At 39.2% G+C, this 27,935-nt stretch overlaps 1 protein-coding gene across 2 annotated transcripts; it reads left to right on the forward strand.

Annotated features, from left to right (window-relative positions):
- Positions 1-791: 791 nt before the first annotated feature.
- LOC307130492 (A disintegrin and metalloproteinase with thrombospondin motifs 8) lies at positions 792-20,065 on the forward strand. 2 transcript variants are annotated; one of them, XR_013817047.1, is made up of 10 exons: positions 792-1,786; positions 5,761-6,000; positions 9,524-9,656; positions 9,740-9,907; positions 12,171-12,463; positions 14,865-15,051; positions 15,126-15,298; positions 17,102-17,277; positions 17,357-18,885; positions 18,935-20,065. XR_013817047.1 is itself a non-coding variant. In XM_079823516.1 (9 exons), the coding sequence occupies exons 1-9, from the start codon at positions 1,091-1,093 to the stop codon at positions 18,087-18,089; spliced, it is 2,799 nt and encodes a 932-aa protein (XP_079679642.1). In that variant the 5' UTR covers positions 809-1,090; the 3' UTR covers positions 18,090-20,065. The 2 variants fall into 2 exon arrangements, 1 of the variants encoding a protein (XP_079679642.1); XM_079823516.1 differs by having other exon boundaries at positions 809-1,786; positions 17,357-20,065.
- Positions 20,066-27,935: the final 7,870 nt, after the last annotated feature.

Here is a 27,935-nt window from a genome sequence, read left to right on the forward strand (position 1 = left end):
ATACTGGTGCGAATCAGAACGAAACATAAAGGGATGCATTGCACATCCATATACAATGTCTTACTGCCACCTCGTGGAGATTGAACATTATGTCCCCTTTCCACATGAGTCAAATACAACGACGGACATTTTTAAGAGCACTGTAAAATAATGTAGCTGATGCTCTTGAGCAGATTTCCAGATTGCTCAACACCGCACAATGGTGATAATTTGTCAGTCAGCACTTCTGGAGTAATTAAGCATTTAGGCCTGGTTTCATAGACAGAGTTTAGATTAAGCCAGGATTAGACCTTAGATCAATTAGGAAATTCAAGTAGCTTTTATAAACGTGCCTGATGTGTGTGCATCTTGAGACAAACCAATGGCACTGACATATTTTAAGATATTTTAAGTTGATTTAAGTTAAAACAGTGCATGAATTTTAGTCTGGGTCTAGACTTAAGCATTGTCTGTGAAACCTGGGGTTAGTCTTTTTACATACAGCTATTTATCACTTTATCAAGCATTAAAATATCACTTTTTATAAACATGAACAAATGAAAAAACTTTAACATCATGAAATAGTTGACGTTTTGCGGGAACGTATTACTAGCACATCAAAACTAGAAACACACTGATATTAACTACTCAGTTAACAAACTGTTGCTATTTAGGAAGGGGTGTGCTTCTCAGTTTTCATTGGGCAAACCCGATCCAGAGGTTTTTCATGAGGGTACAGTGGGAGGAGAGACTGCAGCAGCGCTGGATATCAAAAATAAACCTCTCATTTCTCCGAAAGTATAAATACCAGCGCCTCAATCCGTGAGACAGTCCTGGACTTTAGAGCTCACGAACTTGGCTCCGTTTTGACTTCAATTCAATTTGTGTATAGTGCTATTGCATTAAATAATTACTAAATAATTACGAAATAGATTTTTAGCTAATTAAGGCATGTGCTGGACAGTAGCTAATTTGAAACGTTTAGGATATTAACGTTTTTCAGACAAGGAATGAACCAATGAGTCAGTTTCTGAAAGTTTGTCATTAGCCTACAGTAATCAGTTCGTTATATTTATGCTTTTCTTTTTTGGAACAGCGCCGTTTTAATAAAATGTGGTCGTGTTTAGTCATATCTACATTCATATTTTGCCTCTTCTCTGAAACATCGGCTCACTCGTTTGAGAGTGAGGAGATGATACCTGTACGGCTGACTGGAAGGACCGGTGGACGAATGGCAAAGAGGAGTGAAGAACAACCCAGCTTTAGACTCACGGCTTTCGGCAGGAATTTCACACTTAATTTGACGCCGGACAGCACCTTTATATCGCCAGCACTGACGGTATATCGAATCAAAGTCAAACCACACGAAAGACTCGAGTCAACCAGCAACCTGGCAGATCTTTATAAGTCCCTGAATCAAACTGAAGAGACTGGAGCAGAATTATTAAAGGGTTGTTTTTACACCGGCGCTGTTGACTCCAATGAGGACTCTATTGTTTCTGTCAGTTTATGTCGTGGGATTTTAGGATCATTCATTACAGATGGCCAAGAATATACTGTCGAGCCTAAACTTTTCGGCTTGGGAACATATGGAAAGTTAACCGAGCAGCTGCATGTCATTAAAAGAAGACGTTTTACAAAGTCCCCGCAGGTCTCCAAACAGCTGTCAGATATCAGAGGTGATCATCAAAAATCGATGATCCAGATGCCGTCAAGGCGCAGGCGCTTTGTCTCTACGCCCAGGTTTATTGAGACTTTGGTGGTCGGTGACGCTTCCCTGACACATTTCTATGGAGATGAGATCAAGGTAAGGGCTCGCACGTGTAAATAAAGATTAGTTTTAGCCATTTTGACAGCTGAGAAATCTAGATGAAGCTGTCTCAGAATAGCTGGTGCAAGACGATCCAAGTGGGTCATTTGAATCCAACATTTTACAAAGACCAGCCTGACCACTTTCGGATGGCATGCCCAACTCTTAGCTGGGGTTTGCTGGTCTTATGGTCTACCAGCAATACAGTAGGGATGCACACTATATCGGCCACCATATCGGTATCGGCAAATATATGTTCATGTTTAATGTTATCGTTATCGGCCCGATAAGAAAATTTGGCCGATATATTAAAGCCGATAAATTCTTGATTATTGCTTTCCGCTGAGACACTTCAGATGCGCATTGTTCGCCATGATGGTTTTGAATTGCTTGAAATATGATTGATAGCACTTCAAAAAGGAAAATACAGTTAAGTGCAACATGTGCAGAGCACGTCTGTCATAAATGATAATGAGAACATTATAATTGTCTGCTTGGGACATGGCTTTTAATGGAGAGACTTTTGTTTTTGTAATCAAGCTCTCAAAAATGAAATAAAAATTTGGATTTATCAGCCAATATATTGGTTATCGGCTTTCAAATATAAAGAAGTATGGGTATCTGCATATCAGTGCATCCCTAACATACAGTATAATGAAGGTTCTTTTTTGACTTTTAATAAACGTTTGCTAAAAACAGCTTAAGTTTTGACTTAAGATTGTTTGCTGGTCTTAGCTGTTTTAAGGTGGTCTTGTTTAAGATGGTCTTCCAGCATGGCCAAGCTGGTGTTCAACTGGTTTAGCAGGTCAAAAAGCTGGTCTTCAGTCTAACTAATTGAAAAACCAGTCAACAGACAAGACAGTCTACTTGTAGTCTATCTTGCAAACCATCTTTGCTTTACAAATACTATTTATTATAGGCTACCCCACCCTTTTCAAAACATGTTCTTATATCCAAAGAAGGATAAAACTTTCAACAGTAAGAGTGTACCTTGAGGGACATGTCAAAATGTGCATACCATATACAGTTGTACAAGAATGAGTCATGGTTCATACAAACTGTACTGTACTGATCTTTACACCCACTTATGATCCACCACCCCCTGAAATTCTCCTTCATTGAGTCATCGAAAACAAATGATTGGAAAAGAGTGTGAAAAAATGCACCGTCTGGGTCGGGACCATGAGGCAGATAGCAATCCAGATGTTGATATTGGGATCCAAATTTGCAGATGTCTCATAAAGAAATCCATGGACCACCAGCTGCTTCTACTTTTAACGTCAGGGCTTTTCAACAAACAAACCATGTATTTATGTGGAGAGTAAACAGAAAAAAAATCCTCCAGAATAATCTCTAGTGTTTGGCTGTATCGGCTAAAAAAGATTCCCATTTAAAGAATATTGAATGAGGTATTATATACAGTGCTGTAAATGGGCAATCATTACAGGTACACATCTCAACATATACTTCATTATAAAAATATTAACATTTTTAATATGCATTGTCTATTGCGGTGTATACTGCATCTGAAAAAGCTGGATATATCATTGTCCACACTAACTTGGAAAAATATGCAGAGTAAAAGCCATTCCATTCCAGCAGTTCTGAACTGTCCTGCCAATGATGTCATGCTTTTACATTTAAAGGTGCAGTAAGCGATTTCTGAAAATCTTTGTTTAAAATCAACCCAAACAAATACACAAATCCCTTCATTGCTCCGCCCCCAAAATGCATGAACACGCAATGCTAGATTGGATGTCTCTTTATCATAGCAGAAACGAAGCAACATTTTGTGAAAAGTAAAGCAAAGATGACAAATGAACGACAAGGAAGAACAAAAACTGAACATACATTACACAAGAGTGTAAACTAGTGTTGTTTTCGTCAACGAAAAGTATGACTAAATATCGTCGTCAACGAACCTTTATAACGTGACGAAAACGAGACGAGACGCAGCGTAAATGCTGGTCATGTGACGATGACGAATAAAAATGAGACTAAATGTGGTTCACAAAATAAAAACTATGCTAAAATGTCTCTTCATTTTCGTTGACGAAAATGAGACGAGACGAAAAGTCGCGTTTTTATTATTATTTTGCAGTATTTTTGTGCGTCTCATTTAGGGGCTGCATCAGGTCTCACTGCGCAGACGCAGGCGACATCACTCTCTTCAAACCCCACTCGTGTGCCGCGGCATTTTAGAAGATTTAGCTCCGGAGAGTGAACGAGACCGATGGGCGGGCAGTCGGGGTTCGTAAGCACTATTCGGACGGTAATTGTTTGCCCTGCGGTCGTAAGGTGTCTTTATCATTTACAGGGGCTATAGTCAGTGATTTTATTGTCGTCTTAATCCAGAATATCAGTGTTTTTCTCCCACCACCCGTATAAAAATCTATGAATGACCTAACTTACTGTTTGACAAACACCAAGGTCGTGTGGTGCCGTCTGAATCCACATCTCTGAGTTTTCAATAATATATAACTTCAGAATTCACGGTTTATATCCTTTTTGGCCACTGCAGAGCACCGTGCGGTTGTGCTTCGCTGTTATTTGGATGCATTTGAAAGATCTAGACTTGAATTACTGAAATGCTGGCAAGTATTTACAAGAGCAAGATATTTCATCACTGCTCAAAAAAAGAAAGAAAAGCACGTAAACATTTGAAATGGAATTAGATATGTTAAAATAACCGCAGCATTATGATTACCTCATAAGCGAATAAGAGGCCGATTCACTTATTTCCGCTCATTTCCATGTGGAATAAAATTACATCCTTTATTTTGAGATAAAATACAAGACAGAAAAACATTTTAACTATAATGTGGGTCTAATTTTAAACAGATTTAAAGAATTAAATAATAATTTGGATATTATTTTCCTATTATTAAATTAAATTAAATATGCATTTATTATTATTAAGACATTTGGAAAAACTTTTATTACATTGAAGTGGAAAATAAAACGGGTGTTGTGGAAAAAGATGGGGAGAAATGTGGCCACAAAAATCACAGGAAAAAACACCACGAACCTTAAGAGACATCTCAATGTTTTTATTTATTTTATTTAAATGTATGTGTGTGTACTTCTAACATGTTTAGTTGGTAAAATAAATATGTTGTAACTTCAAATCAGAGCGTCTTCCGTGTCTGGAATGGATGTATTCTTGAGTCTATAAGGTAACAATAATATAATAAGATACCATTGTTTGAAATGGGTTTGGCTAAAAGAAGATTTTGGTTTTGTCTATAATATGTACTTATACTATATTGACTGGGTTAAATAGAATTGCATTACTAAAAAGAGACTAAAATACAATTTTCATTGACTAAAACTTGACTAAAATGTCATCAGTTATCGTCGACTAAAACCAGACGAAAATAGTCATAGATAATTCTGACTAAAATAAGACTAAAATGCTCAGACTTTTAGTCGACTAAAACTTGACTAGACTAAAAAGAGTATGACTATGACTAAAACTAATAAAAACTAAAATGACTGCTTGACACAAAGACTAGACTAAAACTAAAATTAAAACAGGCCGCCAAAAACAACACTAGTGTAAACAAGCAAGAGTTTATTGTTAGTCGCCAGAAGCAGACACTCTAAACAAATGTTACCCATGTATTGAGCAGAAACAATGCAACCTCTGTGTCTGTTTTCAGGCCTTCCAGCTTCTGTTTCTCCAGCGCTGGAAAGCTTTTCTAATCTGATCATAAACATTCTGTAATATTCCTCTGACCTTTTCTCTTTTGTAATGTCTCTCAGCCATCTCTCTTTCTGCTGTGTTTGCTCACTCTCTCTCCTCCCCCATCATGAGTGTTATACGCCCTCATACTGCTGATTGGCTACAAGTGTGTTTTGGTGCTCGGTCCAATCCACTTTCAACAGCGTTTCTCAGAAATCGCTTACCGCCCCTTTAACATTCTGCTGCACAGTTGCCAAATAGCGAGCTGTCTGTTTTCTCTCTTTAGCACTACATGCTGACCTTGATGTCAGTGGCTGCTCAGATGTACAAACATCCCAGCATTAAGAACTCCATCAACATAGTGCTTGTGAAGATGCTGATCGTAGAGGACGAAGAGGTTGGACCGTCAGTCTCCAGCAATGGAGGCGTTGCATTGCGCAACTTCTGTGCCTGGCAACAGCTCTTCAACCCGCCCAGCCACAGGCATCCGGAGCACTATGATACAGCCATACTTTTTACTAGAGAGGTGAGCAGTGATTTATTATGCATTTTATGGGATCATGATGAAGTGAGATTCTTGACAGCTGAATTTAGAATAGCTGTCTCTTGTGAAAAAGAAGTACAAAGCATACTTTTAAATAATGATGTTGCAATTTAGTACAATTAAAAGTATTAAATGTAATATCGAACAACATACAACTAGAATTACAACTTTACTTGCGCTTTAACATGTTAGTCAAATCATTAAAATAAGTGAACTCCTTTACAGCATGACAAAAGATAAAATAAAAAAAACATGATTTAAAGGGATAGTTGACCCAAAATGAACATTTTGTCATTCATTACTCACCTTCATGTTGTTCCAAACCCGTAAGACCTTCGTTCATCTTCGGAACACAAATTAAGATATTTTTAATGAAATCTGAGAGATTTCTGTCCCTCCATTGACGCTTCAAAAAGTTCATAAAGAGATCCAAATGAATTGAGAGATTTAGTCCAAATTCTCTGAAGAGACACGATCACTTTATATTAGGGGTGTAACGATTCGTTTTAACAACGATTCGATTCGTATCACGATTTGAGGTTGTCGATACGATTCAAGGACGATTTTGGTTCATTTAGAACGATACGATCCGAAACGATTCAGTGACCTGAAATCGATTCAGTAACTTTTTAGCCAAAAATTGTGTGACTGAAATAAATATCTGGATACTGGTCAGTGCAGGTGAAGTTTCCTAGATTCCTGTTGTTTCTTGTAAGGGAATCAGGTATCAATTAATTATGGATATAAACAAACAAGTAAACAACAATTAATGGCAAATGCATTCAAATTTTATTTGAATAAAGTGCAACCAACAGTTTAGGTTGAATTAACAGGAAGTTAACCTTTTCTGCTCTCATTTTCAATATTCAATACATTTTCAATAAAAGCACAGTAAGTGCAACCAACATTTCAACAGTAGGTTAACCTGCTACTTCTGCTTTTGTTATCCAACATAATAATATTACAATATTAATATCAAAAATAAAGTGCAACTAACTTCTCTTCAGGTTTAATTAATAGTAGGTGTACCTGTTACTTTTGCTGTTGTTTTTCAACATTAAAATAATACAAATACAATATTAATATCAAAAATAAAGTGCAACCAACATTTCTTCAGTTTGAATAAACTGGCTGAACCTGCTACTACTCTCAGTTTAATAAACAAACAATATTTAACAAAAGATAAAATGTAACCAACTACTCTTCAATGACTCTACATATTTCTTTTTCAAAAATATCAACATGATCTGACCGCAGAACACTTCTCTGTGCGTTCACTATGTTGCCAGCAGTACTAAAAACTCGCTCTGCTGGCACACTGGTGTCAGGAATGCACAGGTAACATTTAGCAAGGGTTGAAAGTACAGGTAACACGTTACTAACTTAGCTCTTTCTCCTGGTGACTTGATAATTTCTCGCTGGTTGGCTTCTCCTCTGGCATCCGCCATGCTATGTTTTGTTTTCTTAGCGCTGCTGCTGGTGCGTGCATTGCGATGATGTCACAGATAGGCAGACTGAATCGAGTAACGTTTAACGCCTTTATCATTAAAAGTGCTAAGAAAAAACATCCATTTAAAGTCTGACGTGCTTAAATCCAATGCGTTATTTCCTATGATCGATACAATCGATTGATTACCTTTTAAAACGATGTTAGATCGATATATGTCGTCCGGAAGGCCAACTTGCCGAGCACAGATCGATGTAGTTAGATCGTAGGAAAATAAATCGATACATCGATGTAGTAGATGAATCGTTACACCCCTACTTTATATGATGAACATATTTAATTTAGGCTTTTATTCGCATATAAATATTCATCAATGCACACATTAGTTGTGGTAAACGGAAGCTCAAGCACGTTCACATGATGTGCAAGAACCAATGAGCTTCATTCTCGTGTTACGCAGCACATTTGAGCTTCCTCAAGAACCAATGAGGTTCATTCTTGTGTTACGCAGCATGTTTGAGCTTCAGCAAGAACCAATGAGGTTCATTCTTGTGTTATGCAGCACATTTGAGCTTCAGCAAGAACCAATGAGGTTCATTCTTGTGTTATGCAGCACGTTTGTGCTTCAGCAAGAACCAATGAGGTTCATTCTGGTGTTATGCAGCACGTTTGAGCTTCCTCAAGAACCAATGAGGTTCATTCTGGTGTTATGCAGCACGTTTGAGCTTCAGCAAGAACCAATGAGGTTAATTCTTGTGTTATGCAGCACGTTTCAGCTTCAGCAAGAACCAATGAGGTTCATTCTGGTGTTATGCAGCACGTTTGAGCTTTCTCAAGAACCAATGAGGTTCATTCTTGTGTTATGCAGCACATTTGAGCTTCAGCAAGAACCAATGAGGTTCATTCTTGTGTTATGCAGCACATTTGAGCCTCAGCAAGAACCAATGAGGTTCATTCTTGTGTTACGCAGCACATTTGAGCTTCCTCAAGAACCAATGAGGTTCATTCTTGTGTTACGCAGCACGTTTGAGCTTCAGCAAGAACCAATGAGGTTCATTCTTGTGTTACGCAGCACATTTGAGCTTCAGCAAGAACCAATGAGGTTCATTCTGGTGTCATGCAGCACGTTTAAGCTTCCTCAAGAACCAATGAGTTTCATTCTTGTGTTATGCAGCACGTTTGAGCTTCAGCAAGAACCAATGAGGTTCATTCTGGTGTTATGCAGCACATTTGAGCTTCCTCAAGAACCAATGAGGTTCATTCTCGTGTGTTACGCAGGTTCGGTTGAGCTTCTGTTTATGCTCGCTGGTCAATGTTTAAATGTGAATAAAAGCCTAAATTCAATCTGCTAGCATGTAGTGTAAAGCGTGTCTCTTCAGAAAATTTGGACTAAACCACTCAATTCATATTGATTAGTTTTACAATCTCTTTGTGGACTTTTTGAAGCATCAAAGTGGAAGTTGCAAAGCTGTCAATGGCCCTCAGATCAAAAAGATCTTCATTTGTGTTCTGAAGAAGAACGAAAGTCTTACGGGTTTGGAACAACATGAGGGTGAGTAATTAATGACAGAATTTTCAAGTATGAGCTTGACCTGTCTTGAAAAGTGCGTCAGAAAGTGCATGGTGCATTGCTCATTACTAGAGCAGACGTTATGGCATATTGAAACTGAAAACGAGGCTGAAAATAGGAGCAGACCGACTACAGACAGCAGCTCCTCTGAAAGGTGAACACATGTGAGACCGGCTCTCGGACTGTGCCAAGGCCAGATGTGCCTTGAATCATGTGTGTTTTGTGGTTTTCTGCTTTGGAAACATTTGTCTCCGTCTCTGAAGCCTGGGCAAAGGATGGAAAAGACTCCAGTCATGTTTTTGAGATACATTTTCAGACGCCACATAGTTACGTTTTCTCACTTCATAGGTCTTTCGTTTGCCAAAACTATTTATTTTCTTGGTTTTATGATGGAAACACTGGCAAATATGTTTTTTGCTCTTAGTATTAACCAGAGACCTGGAACAGCAATACGAATTACTTTTTTTTAATCCTAAACTGACTTTCAGGACATCTGTGGACATCAGAGTTGTGACACATTGGGTGTAGCTGATGTTGGAACCATGTGTGACACCAAAAGGAGCTGTTCTGTTATTGAAGACAACGGCCTACAGGCCGCTTACACAACTGCCCATGAGCTAGGTGGGGATGTCCTCTGGTAAACACTGAGTAATTGTTAAATAATTGATTTGACCTTCCATAATGAGATTTTGTTCTTCTTTCAGGCCATGTTTTGAGTATGCCCCACGATGACACTAAGAACTGTGAGCAGCTTTTTGGACATCTAGATGAGCACCATATCATGGCCCCTGTATTCACTCAGCTCAGTAAGACCTCGCCTTGGTCTCCCTGCAGTGCTTTGTACGTCACAGAGTTTTTCGACAATGGACATGGTATGTGCACAAAATATTATCTGGGTCAATGACGTAACGCTCTTTTTTTTTGTGTCCAGATTAATTTATTCAAACATACGTTAAAAAATGCATTTGGACATGCTGTCCTGAATAATATCATTTACATAAAACATGTTTTCATATAGTCCACAAGTAATAAAATAGCTGAACTTATAAAAATGACCCCGTTAAAAAGTTTACATACCCTTGATTCATAATACTGTGTTTTGTATTATGAACAGTGTTGGGCACGTTACTTTAAAAAAGTAATTAGTTATAGTTACTAGTTACTTCTTACAAATAGTAACTGAGTTAGTAACTGAGTTACATCATTATAAAAGTAACTAATTACCAGGGAAAGTAATTACTGCGTTACTTTTTTTTCTTTTCTTCAAATGTTCAAATATGTCAAATAACTTGGATGCCCCCAACATTAGATATGTTAAATGAATGAATTGGACACTAAATAGAATAAATTATTATTATAAAACATTGTACATTAATGTACACTATTGTAATGATGCTGTGGGACAATGTGAGACACCTATCAAATTAAATGCATTATTGTAAATATTATCAGTAGGCCTACTATAGTGTAAATATTGTGTAAATATTATCAGTACTATACAGTACTTTCCTTTGGTAGTGGAGCTCACGTTATCACCTGGGTTTTTAGCCACTAATGTTGTGGCATATGATGATGTGAGGCGCTTCAGAGTCACTTGCCACCGGCGTGGAGAGACTCTTTCCTCCTGGGCATAAGTTGAACGTTACATAAATATTCAACGCGGGAAAAGTAGCGCTTATACTTCCAGTTTGCGAAAGCTACCTTTGAAGTCGTTGGACCATCGCTGAATGTGCATATGAGTGTGAGTCGTGTGTGTGTGTGTGTGTGTGTGTGTGTGAACCATAGACCGTGAAAAAAATATGTGTGAACTCAACCTATCAACTTCAACCTTGTCTCCCACCCACCAATCATCATCAGTTATGTGTAACACCGCACCCACCCACAACACGCATGGCTGGTGCGCGCGCACGCACACACACACACACACACACACACACGTTGCAGGTCCGACTGACAGAGAGCCTGTTCGGATGAAAAGCGCTTCAGTGAGCTCAATTATAGTAACGCGACTAACGCCGCATTTTTTTCCCTCAGTAACGCTAACGGCGTTGTAACGGGAGAAACAGTAATTCGTTTGATTACTCGTTACTGAAAAAAATAATTCCGTTAGTAACGCCGTTTATCTGTAACGCCGTTATTCCCATCACTGATTATGAATCAAGAACCCCCCCCCCCCCCATCTCTTAATCCATCGTGTTTCCTTTTGGAACATCAGTTGCAAACAAAAACTTGTATTATTATGTATTACAAAGCTAATATTTAACTAAACCTAAAACAGAAAATTATATTATAGAGATGGAGCCATATATTATATTAATACAGACCCTCATGATTGTGTGTCAGGGTCAATAATTTTTTTTTATATTATTATTTGATTATTATAAAATAATGTTGTTTTATTATTTTTATTAGTAGTAGTAGTATGATGTCATGTGGTGCGACAATTTGTGGAATTAATAATACTAAAAAATACTATTTGTCTTGAAAAGTACATTTAAAAACCTAGTAAAATAATGATTAAGATGTCTACACTTACATGTATTAAAGGTAAAATATTTTATTATCTTTTACTTTATGGTTACACCTTATTATATTTTTAGAAAAGTACATTTGTAAGAATGTGTCCTTTTCTTCATCATGGATAATAAATGGTAGAGTTTGCAACAGCACAGGAAGCAGATTCTTGTGAATGCCATTAAAAAGTCAGCTTAACTTATGCATTGCACGGCGGTGGTTCCCCTCGTTTATAGTAAAACACTTTTACATCACCTTTTGCTTGTAATTATGATTTTCAGTTCCTTTCCATTGAGTCAGAAAGAATGCATTCCTGTCACTTCACACTAACTCATAAAAAGGGAATGTAACAAATGTTTTCTTTCCACCGGGCCACGTCTCTTTAGTATTGGTCTCGCACATTTGCCTTTTAACTGCTGTATCATTTGAAGTGGGCAGTGGCCCATGTTCTCCACGTGCATTTCTGCTCACTCGTGTTCCTCCTCACGGCTCACTCCCCCAGATGTGCATTCCTGCAAGTCTCCCTAAATGTCAGCTCCAGGAGCCCAATGTTCCTACTGTTACACAATCCTTTGATATCATGATTTACTGCCCTCTAACTCTTCCTCTGGATAATAACAGGAGACTGTTTACTGGACACCCCTGAGACGATAGTGGCCTTACCCACTGAGCTGCCAGGCATGACTTACAGCCTGGACCGCCAGTGCCAGCAGATATTTGGAGAGGAGTTTTCACATTGTCCCAACACGTCAGCCAGTGAGGTGTGCGGACAGCTCTGGTGCCAGCAAGAAGGGCAGTCTGTGTGCACAACCAGGAACGGGAGTCTTCCCTGGGCGGACGGCACAAGCTGTGGCCCCAACAGGACCTGCCTGAACAGTGAATGCATGTCCTCTGAGGAAGTCATGAGGCCTAAGGTATTTGAAGCTACTCTTGCGAAACAGAAATAGGATTTTTAGCATTTAATTTAATCATTTTATCAGTACTAGGAACACTAAAAAACACCACCGTTCAAACGTTTGGGTTTTTAAAAGAAGTCTCTTCTGCTCACCAAGGCATACTTACAATACAGTAGGCTAATATTGTGAAATTGTTTTCCAATTTAAATAGTATTACAATTGACCAATTGAGTCGATGTCCCGATTACATCATTTGCAGCTGCGCGCGCATTGAAGTGGCAGAAAAACAGTGGTAACAAGTGGCGAGAAATAGGCAAAATCATCCACAGAATAAGAGACAAAAAAATTGGGTGTCAGAATCTGAATGCAAAAAAAGATGGTCTTCATATTTATAGAGTACCGTCAAAACACTCAAAAAAAAAGGTTCTATATAGTCGCGTTTCCACCGAAATTACCCGGAACAATTTGTACCAGGAACTTTTTTTACAGGAACTTTTTTTCCCCCAGACCTGTTGCTGTCTGCGTTTCCACTGCGGTCTAAAGTATTGTGAAGATTAGGCAAATTAGTCAGGTGACGTAGGACTGCGCGCGGCGCGACTGCTCCTCCCAGTCAGCGACGGACAGTAATAATTTCTGCGCGACACTGTCTGCAACAATAACAACTATATATGGAGGAGATTCAAGCAGCGCTGCTTTTGCTAGTTATGTATTGGTTTACTAAAGATGTAATTAACAAAACGGCGGAAAAGAGACGAGCACTGATACTAAAGCGTTTTCTGAAAGCTCGTAAAGCTAGATTTAAAATAAGACAACGTATGTTATTATCAGCTTTTACGGACATTGAGCGTGAGATTGCTGAGACAATGCATGCCATCGGACAGAAAGAGCAAGACTGATATTTACTGAACACAGAACGAACCTCGCAAAAGACTTTTAAAAATGCCGGTTGAAATAAAATGCTGCGAGAGCTCAACCAATCAGCATGTTCAGCGCACAAGTCCCACCCCCGAAAGTTCCCGAACTTTGAAAAAGTACCACCTCGGGAGCAGGGCAGTTCGGAGTGGGAAATATTTACCCGTAACTTCATTTAGACCCTGGTTCCTGCGGTCGAAACACACAGAGTACCACCCCAAAGTTCCTAGTTCCTGGGGAAAGTTCCTGCGGTGGAAACGTGGCTTAAGGCACCAAAAATGGTTCTTGGCTCGTAATCATATGAGAACCTTTTTAAGTCTTATATAGCACCAATTTTGGTGCTTCAGTGGTTCTTCAGCGGTTCTTCAGAGGTTCTTCACCGGTTCTTTGACTAAGGTGCTATATATCAGCGCTAACTAAGGTGCTATATAGCACCGCTACCATATACAGAACATGTTAAGATATGGTGATATATAGCACCAAAAGTGTTTCCTCTATGATTACGATGAACCATTTTGGTGCCATATAGAACCTTTTTTTTTATTACAGTGTAGATCTACATAATATTCACATATGCAGTTCATATGGGCTTTAGCTTTACAGTTACAGCATGAAATAATAATCATAATAAATATTTTAAATAGGTAACATTTGAAAAAAATTTAGGCCCATCTCACTATTCTGACTTTTTTCTTGCAATTGCAAGTTGATATCACAATTCTGAGGGGGAAAAGTCAGAATTGGGGGATATAAAAAGACAGAATATCGAGTTTATATCTTGCAATTTCTTCTTTAATCAGTAGAATTTGGAAATTGAAACTCGGAAATGCGAGAAAAAAAGTCAGAATTGTGAGCTATAAACTAAAAATGACATTTTTATTGTTTTATTATGTGGCTTCCATAGAGTGCTACGGCAGAACTGTCATTTTCTGCCACCAGATAGGCTCTGCCCACAAAACACGTCATCGCTGTTTACAAACACCAAATTGGTCTATAAAGCTCTTTCTGATGAAAATAACTGTTTTTTATTTTAATATATTTTAACTTTACTCCTGTGATAGCAAAGCTGAATTTTAGCATCATTACTCAGTCTTCAGTGTTACATGATCCTTCAGAAATCATTCTAATATGCTGATTTGAAGCTCAAGAAACATTTCTTATGATTATCATTGTCGAAAACAGTTGTGCTGCTTAATATTTTTGTGGAAACCAACATTTTTTCAGGATTCTTTGTTGAATAGAATTTTTTTAAAAGAACAGCATTTACTTGAAATAGAAATCTTTTGTAACATTGTAAATATAACATTATAGGAACTTTTGTTTAATTGAATGTCTCTTTGCTGAATTGTAGTTTAACGTATTAATTTGAGTAATTCAAGTATTAAAGCAGTGTACATTAAAAACAATTCATATAACAATGACTTTCCTACACCTCTTTTATTTTGAGCATATTTTTAATTTCTCAATTAAAATTCATTAATTTGGTTGTGTGGTTCGTCTGGCTCAGCCGGCTGTGGATGGAGACTGGGGCGAGTGGGGACCATGGCAACCGTGTTCCAGATCATGTGGAGGCGGAGTGATGTTCTCCTACCGAGAGTGCAGCCGTCCATCCCCTCAAAACGGTGGAAAATACTGTGTGGGCCAGAGAGTGAATTACCAGTCCTGCAGCAAACAGGCCTGTGAGAATAACCGAGGTGGGCTGTTCTCTTCAGTGTCAGTCATTTCCTATTGTGTTATTATACTAGGTAACAATTCTTTACTATTGCAGGAAAAAGTTTCAGAGAGGAACAATGCCAGAAGTATAACAATCCCAATCACTTTGATGTGCATGGAAATTTGAAGCAGTGGATACCAAAATACGCTGGAGTGGCATTACGGGATAGATGTAAACTCTTTTGCAGAGCACGAGGCAGCAGTGAATTCAGAGTATTTGCACCTAAAGTAAGTTCTTGCTTTCCCTGGGAATCAAACTACTTCAAAAAGGAAAATTCGATTAAGTGCAATGTGCAGTACAATTCTGTGTAATTTGCTGTGTATGTTAATGGTAATGCCACGGAGAGAGGGCTAGAGAGAGAGAGTTTGTGAATGAGACGTTAATGCGCACTTATGCTTTGTTTGTTCAGCTCTTACGATGATTTTTGGAGTGAAAAATTATGTAATAAACTTCATAAACCATCAGTAAAGTTTGGCATTCATTCGGACGGGGTATATGCTACATTCTGTGTCCAAAAACATCTTGGGATAAGGTTTTCACACTGACAGCTGTACATTGTAAGATATAGCAACTCCGTTAGTTTGTCCGAGTTAGCAACAGTAACTAAGGGGGACGGGGCTTACCGATAGGTCAATTGTGTGCTTAGAAGAACATGTCTTTTAATGCTGAGAATTGTAATCAGGTGCTCAAAAATGATAAAAATGTACATTTAGATTTATAGGCCAATATATCGGGTATCGGCTTTCAAATATAAAGAATTATCCGTATCGGCCAAAATTTTAATATCGGTGCACCCCTAATAGACATCAATGGGAGACTATAAAAAGTAGCTTTTTGTTACATAATTTGTCAAAAAAAATTCAGTTACATTGCAGAAAACACAAAAAATTAAGGGGCGATTCCACAACACATCCCTGATGAGTAAACAGACACAACAGGAGATCTCAACGTCTTGAGTGTACATTAAAAATGAATAGCTTATAAGGGTGAACAACATAATATGTAACATAAAAACCTAATGTATACAACGGATTATGAAATATGAGCTGTTACACAGAATTCTGGGAATGTCAATTTACGTTTTTTCACTGTAAATTATAAGATGAATTGTTCTTTTTCACTTCCAAAAACTGTACATTTAACAGTATTTAACTAGACTGGGTAAACCCAGCCCGATCTGCCGGCGATTTGATTTCGCCCTGCAGCTCAGGTTGGAAACCTGTACATATTTCTACACTCTAAAAAAAAGGCTCGTAATCATAGGGGAACCTTTTTTAGTGCTATATAGCACCAATTTTGGTGCTTCAGTGGTGCTTCAGTGGTTCTTCAGAGGTGCTATATAGCACCTTAGTCAAAGAACCGGTGAAGAACCTCTGAAGAACCGCTGAAGAACCTCTGAAGAACCACTGAAGAACCACTGAAGCACCGAAATTGGTGCTATATAGCACTAAAAAAGGTTCCCCTATGATTACGAGCCAAGAACCATTTTTGGTGCAATATAGAACCTTTTTTTTTTTAGAGTGTATCCTGCTTCTGTTACAAATTTGCAGGGACCAATTACAAACCGGCTTATCCTCCTGGCGCGCTATTGGCGGGTTTAACACAATGACGGACAGAGAAGCGATGGATCATTGGTCTGATTGGTTGAAGGACTATCCAATTTCGTACAGAGTCCTTTGAACTATGCCCGTTGATCACGCCTCCTGTGGTCTGATTGGTTGAAGCACTATCCAATTTCGTACAGAGTCATTTGAACTATGCCCGTTGATCACGCCTCTTGTGCAGTATAAAATACAGAGCAGACTCCCCAGACTAATGTTCAATTTTAAAAGATTGAGCTTGGTCTGGTGATAGCCAGACAAGTATTTAACTGTAAAATTACATGAAAAGTCCCATTAGATTAATTATAGTTTTTCAGCATGTAGAGTAAAGGGAACTTAACGCTAAACAATTAACAGGTTTTTACCACAGCATTTTAAGTCTTTCACTGTTAAAATTATGATCATCTTTTTACTCCGTCTCAATCTTAGGTAATTGATGGAACCCTATGCGGTCCAGATACCACATCATTCTGTGTGCAAGGCCAATGCATCAAAGCTGGTTGTGACCTGGAGATCGATTCTAATAGGAAGCTCGACAAATGCGGTGTGTGTGGAGGGAACGGTCAGAGCTGCAGGATGATATCTGGCTCGTTCAATAAAGTCGTGTAAGTCTCATTGACATTTTTTTTATTAAAAACTTTGTTCATTTTGGCCACAGTAATTCAAATCTCTCCTTTTTTTTAGCCATGGATATAGAGACATTGTGACGATTCCGAGTGAAGCCACTAACATAAACATCAAACAGCAGAGCCATGGAAGTATACCACACGACGGCCATTACTTGGCTGTACGAAGAGAAAATGGAGATTATATCTTGAACGGCAACTTCTCGGTCTCCACAGTGGAGCAGTATATTCCAGTGCTTGGGGCTGTGCTGAAGTACAGCGGCTCGTCCACCACATTGGAGAGACTTCAGAGCTTCCGCCAGCTACAGGAACCAATCACAATACAGCTGCTCTCCACCGCTGGGGAATCCATCCCACCGAAGGTCAAATACACCTTCTACATTCCTAAAACCATGTCTTTCAGCAAACCGAAAGACAAAAAGATGGCTGGCAAACTGATCCACCCCTTTGGGGTGCCACAGTGGGTCTCGGGCGAGTGGTCTGAATGCTCCAAAACGTGTGGTTCAGGATGGTCCAGGAGAAATGTGGAATGTAAAGACAATGCTGGCTTCTATTCAAACCACTGCAATAAAGATCTCAGACCTTATGATATCATGCCCTGCGCAGACCTGCCATGTCCCATGTGGCAAATAGGACCTTGGTCTTCATGCTCACAAACTTGTGGCCACGGTGAACGCCAGCGTAGGATGCTCTGCATTGATTACACTGGGAAGACTGTGGAAGCAGATAATTGTGACCCTGCCAAGATGCCTCAATCGGTATCTGAAAAGTGTTTCTACCAAGAGTGTTGAGGACATCATGCAGGATTTCCGAGGCGACAAGACTTTCCTGTGAAACAATATACAGATTATCATTTGACCGTGCTTCAGGTTGGAGCAGGAAATATTCAGCTTTAGATGGAAAATGGTGGAGTGAACTTGGTCATGAATGTTGCACGGACTGATCACTTAGGCTTTGGTTTTCCAAATATACATTAATAACCACTATTGAAGTTTTATCCAATAGATATCTACCTCAGCAAGCAATGCTGTCTCCTAATTGCTTTTTCAGATCATTCCATATAAATTATGATTCTGAACAATACAAAACACCCCAATCAGGCTTTCACATTCATCTCAGGCTGAATTTTTAAAATAAGGACAGAAATAATTTAGGCCCCCATTTGCACTAGTGCAGTTTCATTTTAATCATCGTCTATACTAGCGTTTCCACTGTGTTTCAGAAACGAACTCCAGCCGTATACACGTCACATGCAGTATTATAAAATACAGCGTTTAACTGCACAACAGCTGCTAGAATGGACCACAAAGTCACCATAGCATGCAGTTCCGTCTCCATGTTATTGTTTACACGGTCGTCGAGGCTGGTATGTTACAGATCCACTAAGAGAGATGGCTCTGGGCTGCATTTACCAAAAGCATTGCAATACAATAGATCAACTCTATGATCAACGTAGGCGTACAGTGCTTTTGGGAAACGCAGCCCTGGTCTCTTTTTGCCATGTTCCGGTAGCGTAATGTGGGCAGCCATGCCATCGTTTTCAAAAGTCTCCGTTTTGGTCCGTTTACACTGAAACGCTAAAATGGGGTCTGCAGCGTTTTCGAAAGTCTCAGTTTTCGAGGTTCAAAAATGGCAGAGTAGTGTAGACGACAGGCGTAACCGTAGCAAAAGTTAGGCGTTTTAAAACGAAAACACACTAGTGCAGCGTTTTCAAAAGTCTCAGTTTTTCGAGGTTAAAAAATGGCGGAGTAGTGTAGACGACAGGCGTAACCGTAGCAAAAGTTATGCGTTTTAAAACGAAAACACACTAGTGTAAACGGGGCCTTAGTTCCAAACATTTAAAGCTACTAAAAATTCAGTTTTGAAAGGAATTTGGAATTACAAAATTGAATTATTTTAACTCGTAATGGGAAAATTTGACTTGGAATTGTCACTTGCTAAGCCACTATGAAGGTGCTATCATTTTTTATTGATTTACTTTGTGATTTGGTCAATAATTATTGATTTTTACTTTATTTTATTTATGGCTTGCAGAGGTTATTTTCACTTTCAGAGTTGAAGTGTAAGAACAGTTGATTAAAGCATGATCATATAAAGCTATTAGTCCTATTTTCATGTATATTGAAAACTGTATCAGAGGTACACAGCGGTTGAGCCTAATTTATTTTCTGGAACATTAATAATTAGATCTAATTAAGGAACAACTTTTAAAAATTCCTCAACAAACAATGTTTGTGTCCATTCAGAGGATTATACAATGGTTATGCAATTTACCATGTGCTATCGCTGTTCTTTGTATAAACACTGTTTTATTTCAAAAGTGCACATTGCCAATTGTTGTGAATTGCTACGTGAGTGAAAACATGGAGGTGTGGAAACAGACCTTCTAGTGTGTTTATGCTTGATGAGTGGATGTGTCTGCTGAGATTTGGAAAGAGCTGTGTAGTTGAACGTTATTGAGACAAAAACAGTACAGCATGAAACTAATCTGACATATAATGCTCCTTTAAAATTATTGTATGTGAATGTTAATATGGTTTTGGCAATTCCAGTTGTGTACATTAGTCATATTAAAATGCGGCAAAACATATTATCCCTTCAGTGAAGGATTGTACTTTGTTACTTCTTCATTGTAAAGCTATTTATTTTTGTAAATGTTTATTGTATAAAATAGATACAACTTTTGCAATGTTTTCCTGATGCTGCTTTCTGTTTGTTTTGTAACTTATCAATGAAATGTCTGAAAATAAAAATACCTAAACATTACAAAATAATTTTTTTTGGATGAACGTATGTAATTAAAGCTAGACCAGAAGGGTATGTGCTAAACACAAAACAGATATTTCAATTTAAAATGAATGGCTACAGAAGTGTGTGGACCAATATCTGCACAGCATAATGAAACAAGAAGGCTCTGCTTTTCCTGATAATAGGGAGCACGGATCTGCTTGCTAGGATGTTGTTTGTAAAGTTCAGCTGGATGTCAAATATGATAAGATTCCTGGCTGGCTGTAGTGTTGTTGACCTCAGTAAGGTTGAGATAGAGGTGGTGTTCCTTCATCTAGTACAAAATGTCATAAAGATTTCCTGAGATATATGCTGAGATTGTGGTGCTGTTGGACTGGTATCATCTGCATAGCAGTAATAGGAAAAGTCTTTATAACTGGGCGCAAAGATGTTACAGAGCGAGAAAAGGAGAGGGCTAAGCACCGAACCCTGAGGTACGCCAGCAGTTAGCTGGAGTGATTTAGACACCTCTCCGCTCCACAAAGCCGTGAAGGATAGGTCTCACAGACAGATTCTTAAGACAACTGTTTGTGACAATATTGATATCCAAGAAAGGATCGTCTGAGCCAGGAAATGTTTGAAACATTCTGTCACGTCACAGACAAGGAAACTGGTGCGAGGACTCAAGTGCAGAGAAAAGAATATTTATTTACCAAAATAAAACAAACACAAAACCCACAATGGGGCAAAACGCATAATCAGAAAACACAAACTCAAATACCAAATATGGGGGAACCAGGAATCACAGGGAAACAGAAGACGTAGACATACATGGCAACGATACGACCAAGACTGAACACACAAAGGAACTATTTAAAGGGGACAAATCAAGCAGGGAACGAGGGCACACAGGTGGGACAAATGAAACCAATAACGAGATAACAAGGGGGGTGGAATCAAGACAAAGACAGAGCACATGCCCTTAAGGAGCAGCTTCCAGATGCTCCACTAGGGACAGACCAGGGCGGGACGGGAGGGACAGACCAGGGAGGGACAGGGAAAACAAAAAAGTTCAGCCGGCCAGGGCAGAGCCGGACGCCAGGGCGGCGCGGGAAGAGCAGGGCGCCAGGGCGGCGCGGGAAGAGCAGGGCGCCTGGGCGGCGCGGGAAGAGCAGGGCGCCTGGGCGGCGCGGGAAGAGCAGGGCGCCTGGGCGGCGCGGGAAGAGCAGGGCCCACCGGAACAGGGACCACCGGAACAGGGACCACCACCGGAGCACGATCCACCACCGGAATTGGGACCACCGGAACACGATCCACCGGAACACGAACCACCGGAACTGGGATCCCCGGAACACGATCCACCGGAACTGGGACCACCGGAGCACGATCAACCGGAACACCGTCCACCGGAACTGGGACCACCGGCTCTCCTACCCCCGAAGTAGGATCCTCTCCAGTGGAGGTGTCTGACAAGGTAGGCCTGCTCTTCCTCCTCCTTCTCCGTTTCCGGGTCATCGGAGGACTGGGGCCTCCACTGACAGTCGATGGAAGGGAACTGTCAGTGTGGGTTTCAGGCTGGGATTCTGTTAGCCGCAGATGTTCCGACTCACCAAGATGGTAGATGTGGTGGACAAAGTCCCAGAATCCCAGATGCCCCAGCTTTTCCATCTCCCCCGGGCTGAGAGGCATGTCCAAACAAATGTTCAATACCTCCTTAATCTCAGCCTCAGTACAAGTCATGTGGTCTACTTTAATGAGGAGACTGCAGGCGAAGTCCCTCATGTCAGCCCCCTGCTGACGGATGTAGTTAAAACTCACATACTTGGCAATTTGCAGGTAGTTGGAGGGAGATGAAAAAAGGAAGCTACCCATCTTCTGCTGAGTCCTCTAGTGGTCGTATCGTTCTGTCACGTCACAGACAAGGAAACTGGTGCGAGGACTCAAGTGCAGAGAAAAGAATATTTATTTACCAAAATAAAACAAACACAAAATAAAACCCACAATGGGGCAAAACACATAATCAGAAAACACATAAACTCAAAACATACCAAATATGGGGGAACCAGGAATCACGGGGAAACAGAAGACGTAGACATACATGGCAACGATACGACCAAGACTGAACACACAAAGGAACTATTTAAAGGGGACAAATCAAGCAGGGAACGAGGGCACACAGGTGGGACAAACGAAACCAATAACGAGATAACAAGGGGGGTGGAATCAAGACAAAGACAGAGCACATGCCCAAAATAACAAAACACCACAAGTGCACACGAGACAGGACAGGCATGTGACACATTTGACCTGAACTCCTTACAGACCTTCAGCATTCAACAGGCTATTGTCTCAACTGTATCATTTAAATTAAACATTTTAATCGTGACTGTTAAAGGTGCCTCTGAAACCCATCACTGCCAAAGAAACCCGATGGTCTACTAATACTAACATTATGGCCCTGATGTGCAGCTTTGAGCTGCAAGAAACATATTTTGGCATGGCATTCAAATAGTAACAACAACTCCAAACTTCGGTCTCCGCCTTAATCAGATTGGATTTTATTGGGCCAACATAGCCTCAGAGTTTTTTCCCTAATTTTGAAGAGGTACTCTTTCCTAAAAGAGGGCCCCTTTGAGAGAATGTTTGTTTGATGGAAAATCCTATTCCTCAGAGAAAGCACATGTCTGAGAGGCAGCTGCTCTCTATCTCCTAGAAGGGTTGCATGAGTTTGGCTCTGAATGAGATGCATCTGCTACAATTGTTACATAAATTCGCACTATATCTTCTGTCTAGCTCTTCCTTTCCACTGATAAAATGAACATAACTGCATTATTAAAACAAAGTGTAATCTCTAACAGTTTCACATATTGTTAAACTCAACATTGTGAAGCGCCGCAGCTGTCTAATTTGTTATAGTGTATACTAAAAGTATATACTTTTATATGGGCTGAATTTATAACAACATGATAGTTTAAACAAAGTGTTTTGTGAACTGGTAATTGCTACTTCTCCAGACACCATGTTCTTATAAACTGCCGCATAAGAACAGCCTGCATATTAGTATGTTTAGCAAATCTACCTTAAAGCGTTAGTTCGCCCAAAAAAGAAAGTTATATTTAAAAAAAAATATTGGCTCTTTCAAGGTTTATAATGGGAGTAAATAGTAAAATAGATTTTGAAGGCCAAAAAGTGCATTCATCCATCATAAAAGTAATCGATAGGGGGTTAATAAAGGCCTTCTGAAGCAAAGCGATGCGTCTTTGTAAGAAAAATATCCATAATTATAACCGGTAACGTCGGTCCGCGCATATAGAGTGTTCCCGGTGTGTTGACGTAGGCCTCTCGCAGCTCTTAGGGCTGGGCAAAAAACTCAAGCTCCTCCGACATTTCTCTTTAAAAATTATTGTATTAGATTTCCAATACATGACCGTTGTTTTGTTTGCGTCGGGTCCGAGTTCACTCTTCGGCAGGAACTCCGGAAGCCAGTGATTATAATCATGAGTATTTCTCTTACAAAAATGCACCACTTTGCCTCAGAAGGTCTTTATTATCCCCCTGGAGTCGTATGGATTATTATTTTTATGATAGATGGATGCACTTTTTTGGGCTTCAAAATCTCAGTTAATATTCACTGATATTATAAAGCTTGGAAGAGCCAGGATATTTTTTTAATATCTCCGATTGTGTTTGGCTGAAAGAAGAAAGTCATATACACATGGCTTGAGGGTGAGTGAATTCTGGGATCATTTTCATTTTTGGGTGAACTAACCGAAGGATCTAGGGTTTTCAAGAACAACCTGTTTTACTTTAAGAAAACAACCATACATTGGTTTTATTTTCTTTATTATTTGATTCTTTGTTTTTATATTTAACTTCATAATAATTTATAATAATTTGTAATTTATAGTTGATGTATCATTTATTCATATTATTGTTATTATTTGATTGCCATCATTTATTCATTTCATCATTTTATTATTATTATTAATTTATGTCATTTTATGTTTTTTTATTTTATATTACTTATTTTTATTTCCTTGCTCTTGCAATTCTTGGTATTGTTGTTAAATCCTACAATTGTGTGTTTTCAAGGGATGTTTCTCTTCACAGGAAGGAGATAAGAGAATGTCTCTATTTCAAGGTTTTATCGTCACAGGATGAGGTTGTGAAGTAGTCATTTTCCATTGTTTTTCCCTTGGTGTAATAACACTTATTGGAATTGTACTGGTCAGACGAAGTGTAACATCCAGACGAAGTCAGAGCATTGAGTGGTGTAACATCTAGATGAAGTCTGAGTAGCCTATTGAAACACACGCAACTATAAGATTAAAAAAACTCTGCTCTTTTATTATCATCACTCCGTCTCCTGCTTCTTCTCTTCTCTGGCTTTCTCAGTCAAACTCTCCGGCTGATAGAAGACTGTTAATAGAGTCTTGAGACAAGGCTTTTTTGTTGACAGGTTTGCTGGGTTGCACACACCAGACAAATGGATATCTTTTGACAAGATCCGGCGTCCGGGGCTGGATTTGATATTTCTGACGTGGAGATTTCCTCCGATGTAACATAACCCTTTAAGGATGTGGAACAGAACTTTCAGTCACAACTCCACCCAGAAACACAAAGCAAAAATATCTGTGCTAAATTACAGCAACACACACTGTTCTAATTGTGGGTGTTATTTACTGGTTAGTATTTAGCCTGCACTTTTCATCCAAATTAAAGGGATAGTTCACCCAAAAATTAAAATTACTCACCCTCAAGTCATCCTAGGTGTATATGACATTCTTCTTTCAGACGGATAAAATCGGAGTTACATTAAAAAAGTTAATAAAGGCCTTCTGAAGTGAAGGGGTGCGTTTATGTAAGAAAAATATCCATATTTAAAACTTTATAGACTAAAATAACTAGCTTCCGGTGGTCAGCTAAGAGTAACCCTTGATGCATGTGTACTGATGAATGCAGAAGTGCAGACGATAGAGCAAAACAAAACACCTGTCATGAATTAGAGTCTAAAACAAGAATTTCTAAAGAGAAATGGCAGAGGATTTCAGTATAAGAGAAGAGGGGCTTGATTTTGTTGCCCAGCCCTATCCGCGAGAGGCGTCAAAGCTTGCGATGCTCCTATACATCATCAGCGTCAGGGGTAACTCTTCGTACCGCTGACCGCCAGAAGTAAGTTATTTTAGTCTATAAAGTTGTAAATATGGATATTTTTTTTACACAAACGTGCTACTTCACTACGGAAGGCCTTTATTAACCCACAGAGCTGTGTGGAGCAGTTATATGATGGATAGATGCACTTGTATGGACTTCAAAAATGACCCAACAAATCACTGCAATTATAAAGTTTGGAAGAGCCAGCACTTTTTAAAAAAAAATATAACTCAGATTGCATTCGTCTGAAAGAAGAATGTCATATACACCTAGGATGACTTGAGGGTGAGTAAATCATAGGCTAATTTTCATTTTTGGATGAACTATCCCTTTAAATTATCCGGATTACATGCCAGATTTAGTAAAGCTCACATAGTTGAGAAAATGAACAAGTGGAAATTACCATCAATAAAAGGAGATTCATTTATTTTCACCTGTTGTTATATAACCGTGCAGATATCATTCTCTATTGTAGGCTACACGTCTTCATAAAATATTTCTTTTTAATTACAGTTGTTACAAGCTGTTGTAACATGCTTATGTTATGTGATTATTGGTTACTTGTTTACCAAGCACTTTTTTTTTATCAAAACTGAGTTACAATGTTCTGTTTATGTGCCTTGCTCAAGGGCTCAATGGTGACAGATTTGTGTTGTGAGCTCAGAAAAATTCCTATTCTCACATCAACTCACGAGCTAATTGCTATTTTCACGTAGACCCTTGAGCATAAAGACTCCAAACACACCCTTATTTGTTTCTAAACAAGACCACAGAGCTAATTTAGAATGCTTAATATATATATATATATATATATATATATATATATATATATATATATATATATATATATATATATATATATATATATATATATATCTGAAAATGTTTAAGTGCTAGGCAAACAGCATGAGAACAAATATATATTTTTGCAATTCAATGAGGAAAGCTATTTGCACTCCCATTCATCTCAGACTCAGTGGCACATTCTGAAGTAGTAGTTTATTTAGCGTTCAGTTCTGCTGCCAGAAGCCAATCACCTGAACATAAATGCTTGTGATTAATGACTCCAGGGCTTCAGGAAAATTACACCATGACAATGCTGATTGTCTGATGGCAACCCTTCACTAGCGACTAAGCCAGTGTCAAAAAAATGTCCAAGGCAGCAGACAGGGAAAAATATTTCACTTGTTGCTTCAGACCTCCAAAAATCTTTTTTTATATTTATATTTTAATTAAATGCTTTCCCATTTAAATGCTGCTTGAGTTTTGTGAACTTTTCGTATTTTCGGAGTGTTACTAAGCTATTCATGAGTTGTTTACATTTGCCGCACATGCGCTATTTTAAACGACGTGGTTTTTTTTGTAAATATAGTTCTTAACTATAATTAAAAGGGTGGATTACGCTCATAAAATGTCTTGCCGTTGACTTGGCCAAAGTATATCGTCTTAATGTCTAAAATTGTGTATTTGTAGCCACATGTGTACTTATAATGGTTGCTCAGATGCAGTTTCATTGTTAAAGGGATCCAATGGTGTTAAGACTTGTATGGCTTAATATAACATAAATTATGTCTCTTACTGAAATATGTAGTAGAAAACCAATGAAAGATTCACGTTATTTAAAAAATCCATTATATATTTGGACAATGGGCGGCGCCATTTTGTTTGCGTTCTAGGTCGATGACGTAGAATGGTTGCACTCGGCAATCAACTGGCGCTACCCGCAGCTATTTCTACCACAACACAACTCGAAAAATGTTTCAGAGTTAAACAGTTGCATTTAAAACACTCTCAAACACACGTGCACACAAACACTCTCTCACACACACAAATACACACCAACAGATCGGCGCGTGCGTGCACACTCACACACATGCATCTGACAGGGTCTCAATCGAGATCGCGTGCGCACCCACAAACACACACACACACACACACACACACATCTGACAGACTGCTCTGTCTCAATCGAGATGTGTTATGGGCTACCCTCGTCAGTCTCCACGACAGGGGCTGAATCTGAAATCGCCCCCTAAAACCTCAATCACTATTCCCTACGTTATCCACTAATACAGTTCACTTGATGAGTGAATGAAAACGAGTGAGTGAATTCGGACAGCTGTTGTGTGTACATCAGCTGTACAGTCATCATTGCGGTGCAATGTGGGATTGAATGAGTGCACTCAAAAACGTCCACTATATGGTCTGGACCCCACTACAAATGGCTGTTCCCTCAAACAATGCCCCATTTGAGGGTATATTTCGGATTAAGCCAGGGAGAGTGCTAGCCTGCCGAATCGGAACCAGGTGACAAACTAGGCAAGTCAACCTCATGTATAACCAAGGGGGTAATCCAGCCCCCGGAAAGTGTACCTTCCATTGGGGCGGCCATTGCTAACCAAGCCATCACCTGCTGTTAGCATCCCATTGACTCCCATTCATTTTGGCCTCACTTTGACAGCGAATATCTTTACATCTGAGGCGTTTAAAAACTCCATTTGTTCATTGTTTATTTCTAAACAAACACAACAATGTATAAAATGCTCCATTACCTTGTATCTTACACTATCGCCCCGTAGAAGTCGTTTTTGTAAAAAGTAGGCTAACGATTGCGTCATAACCACGCGGCTCCGTCGCTCTGTACCGTATAGACCCGAGGAGAAGCTCGCAGGCAATATTTTACTGTCTATGAGGCAATCGGGGGGACGTGGAGGCATAAACGCGATAGAGATGTTGCAGATCCTGCTTCATTCATC

Source organism: Gobio gobio, assembly GCF_949357685.1.
Source record: "Gobio gobio genome assembly, chromosome: 8".
NCBI lineage: Eukaryota > Metazoa > Chordata > Actinopteri > Cypriniformes > Gobionidae > Gobio > Gobio gobio.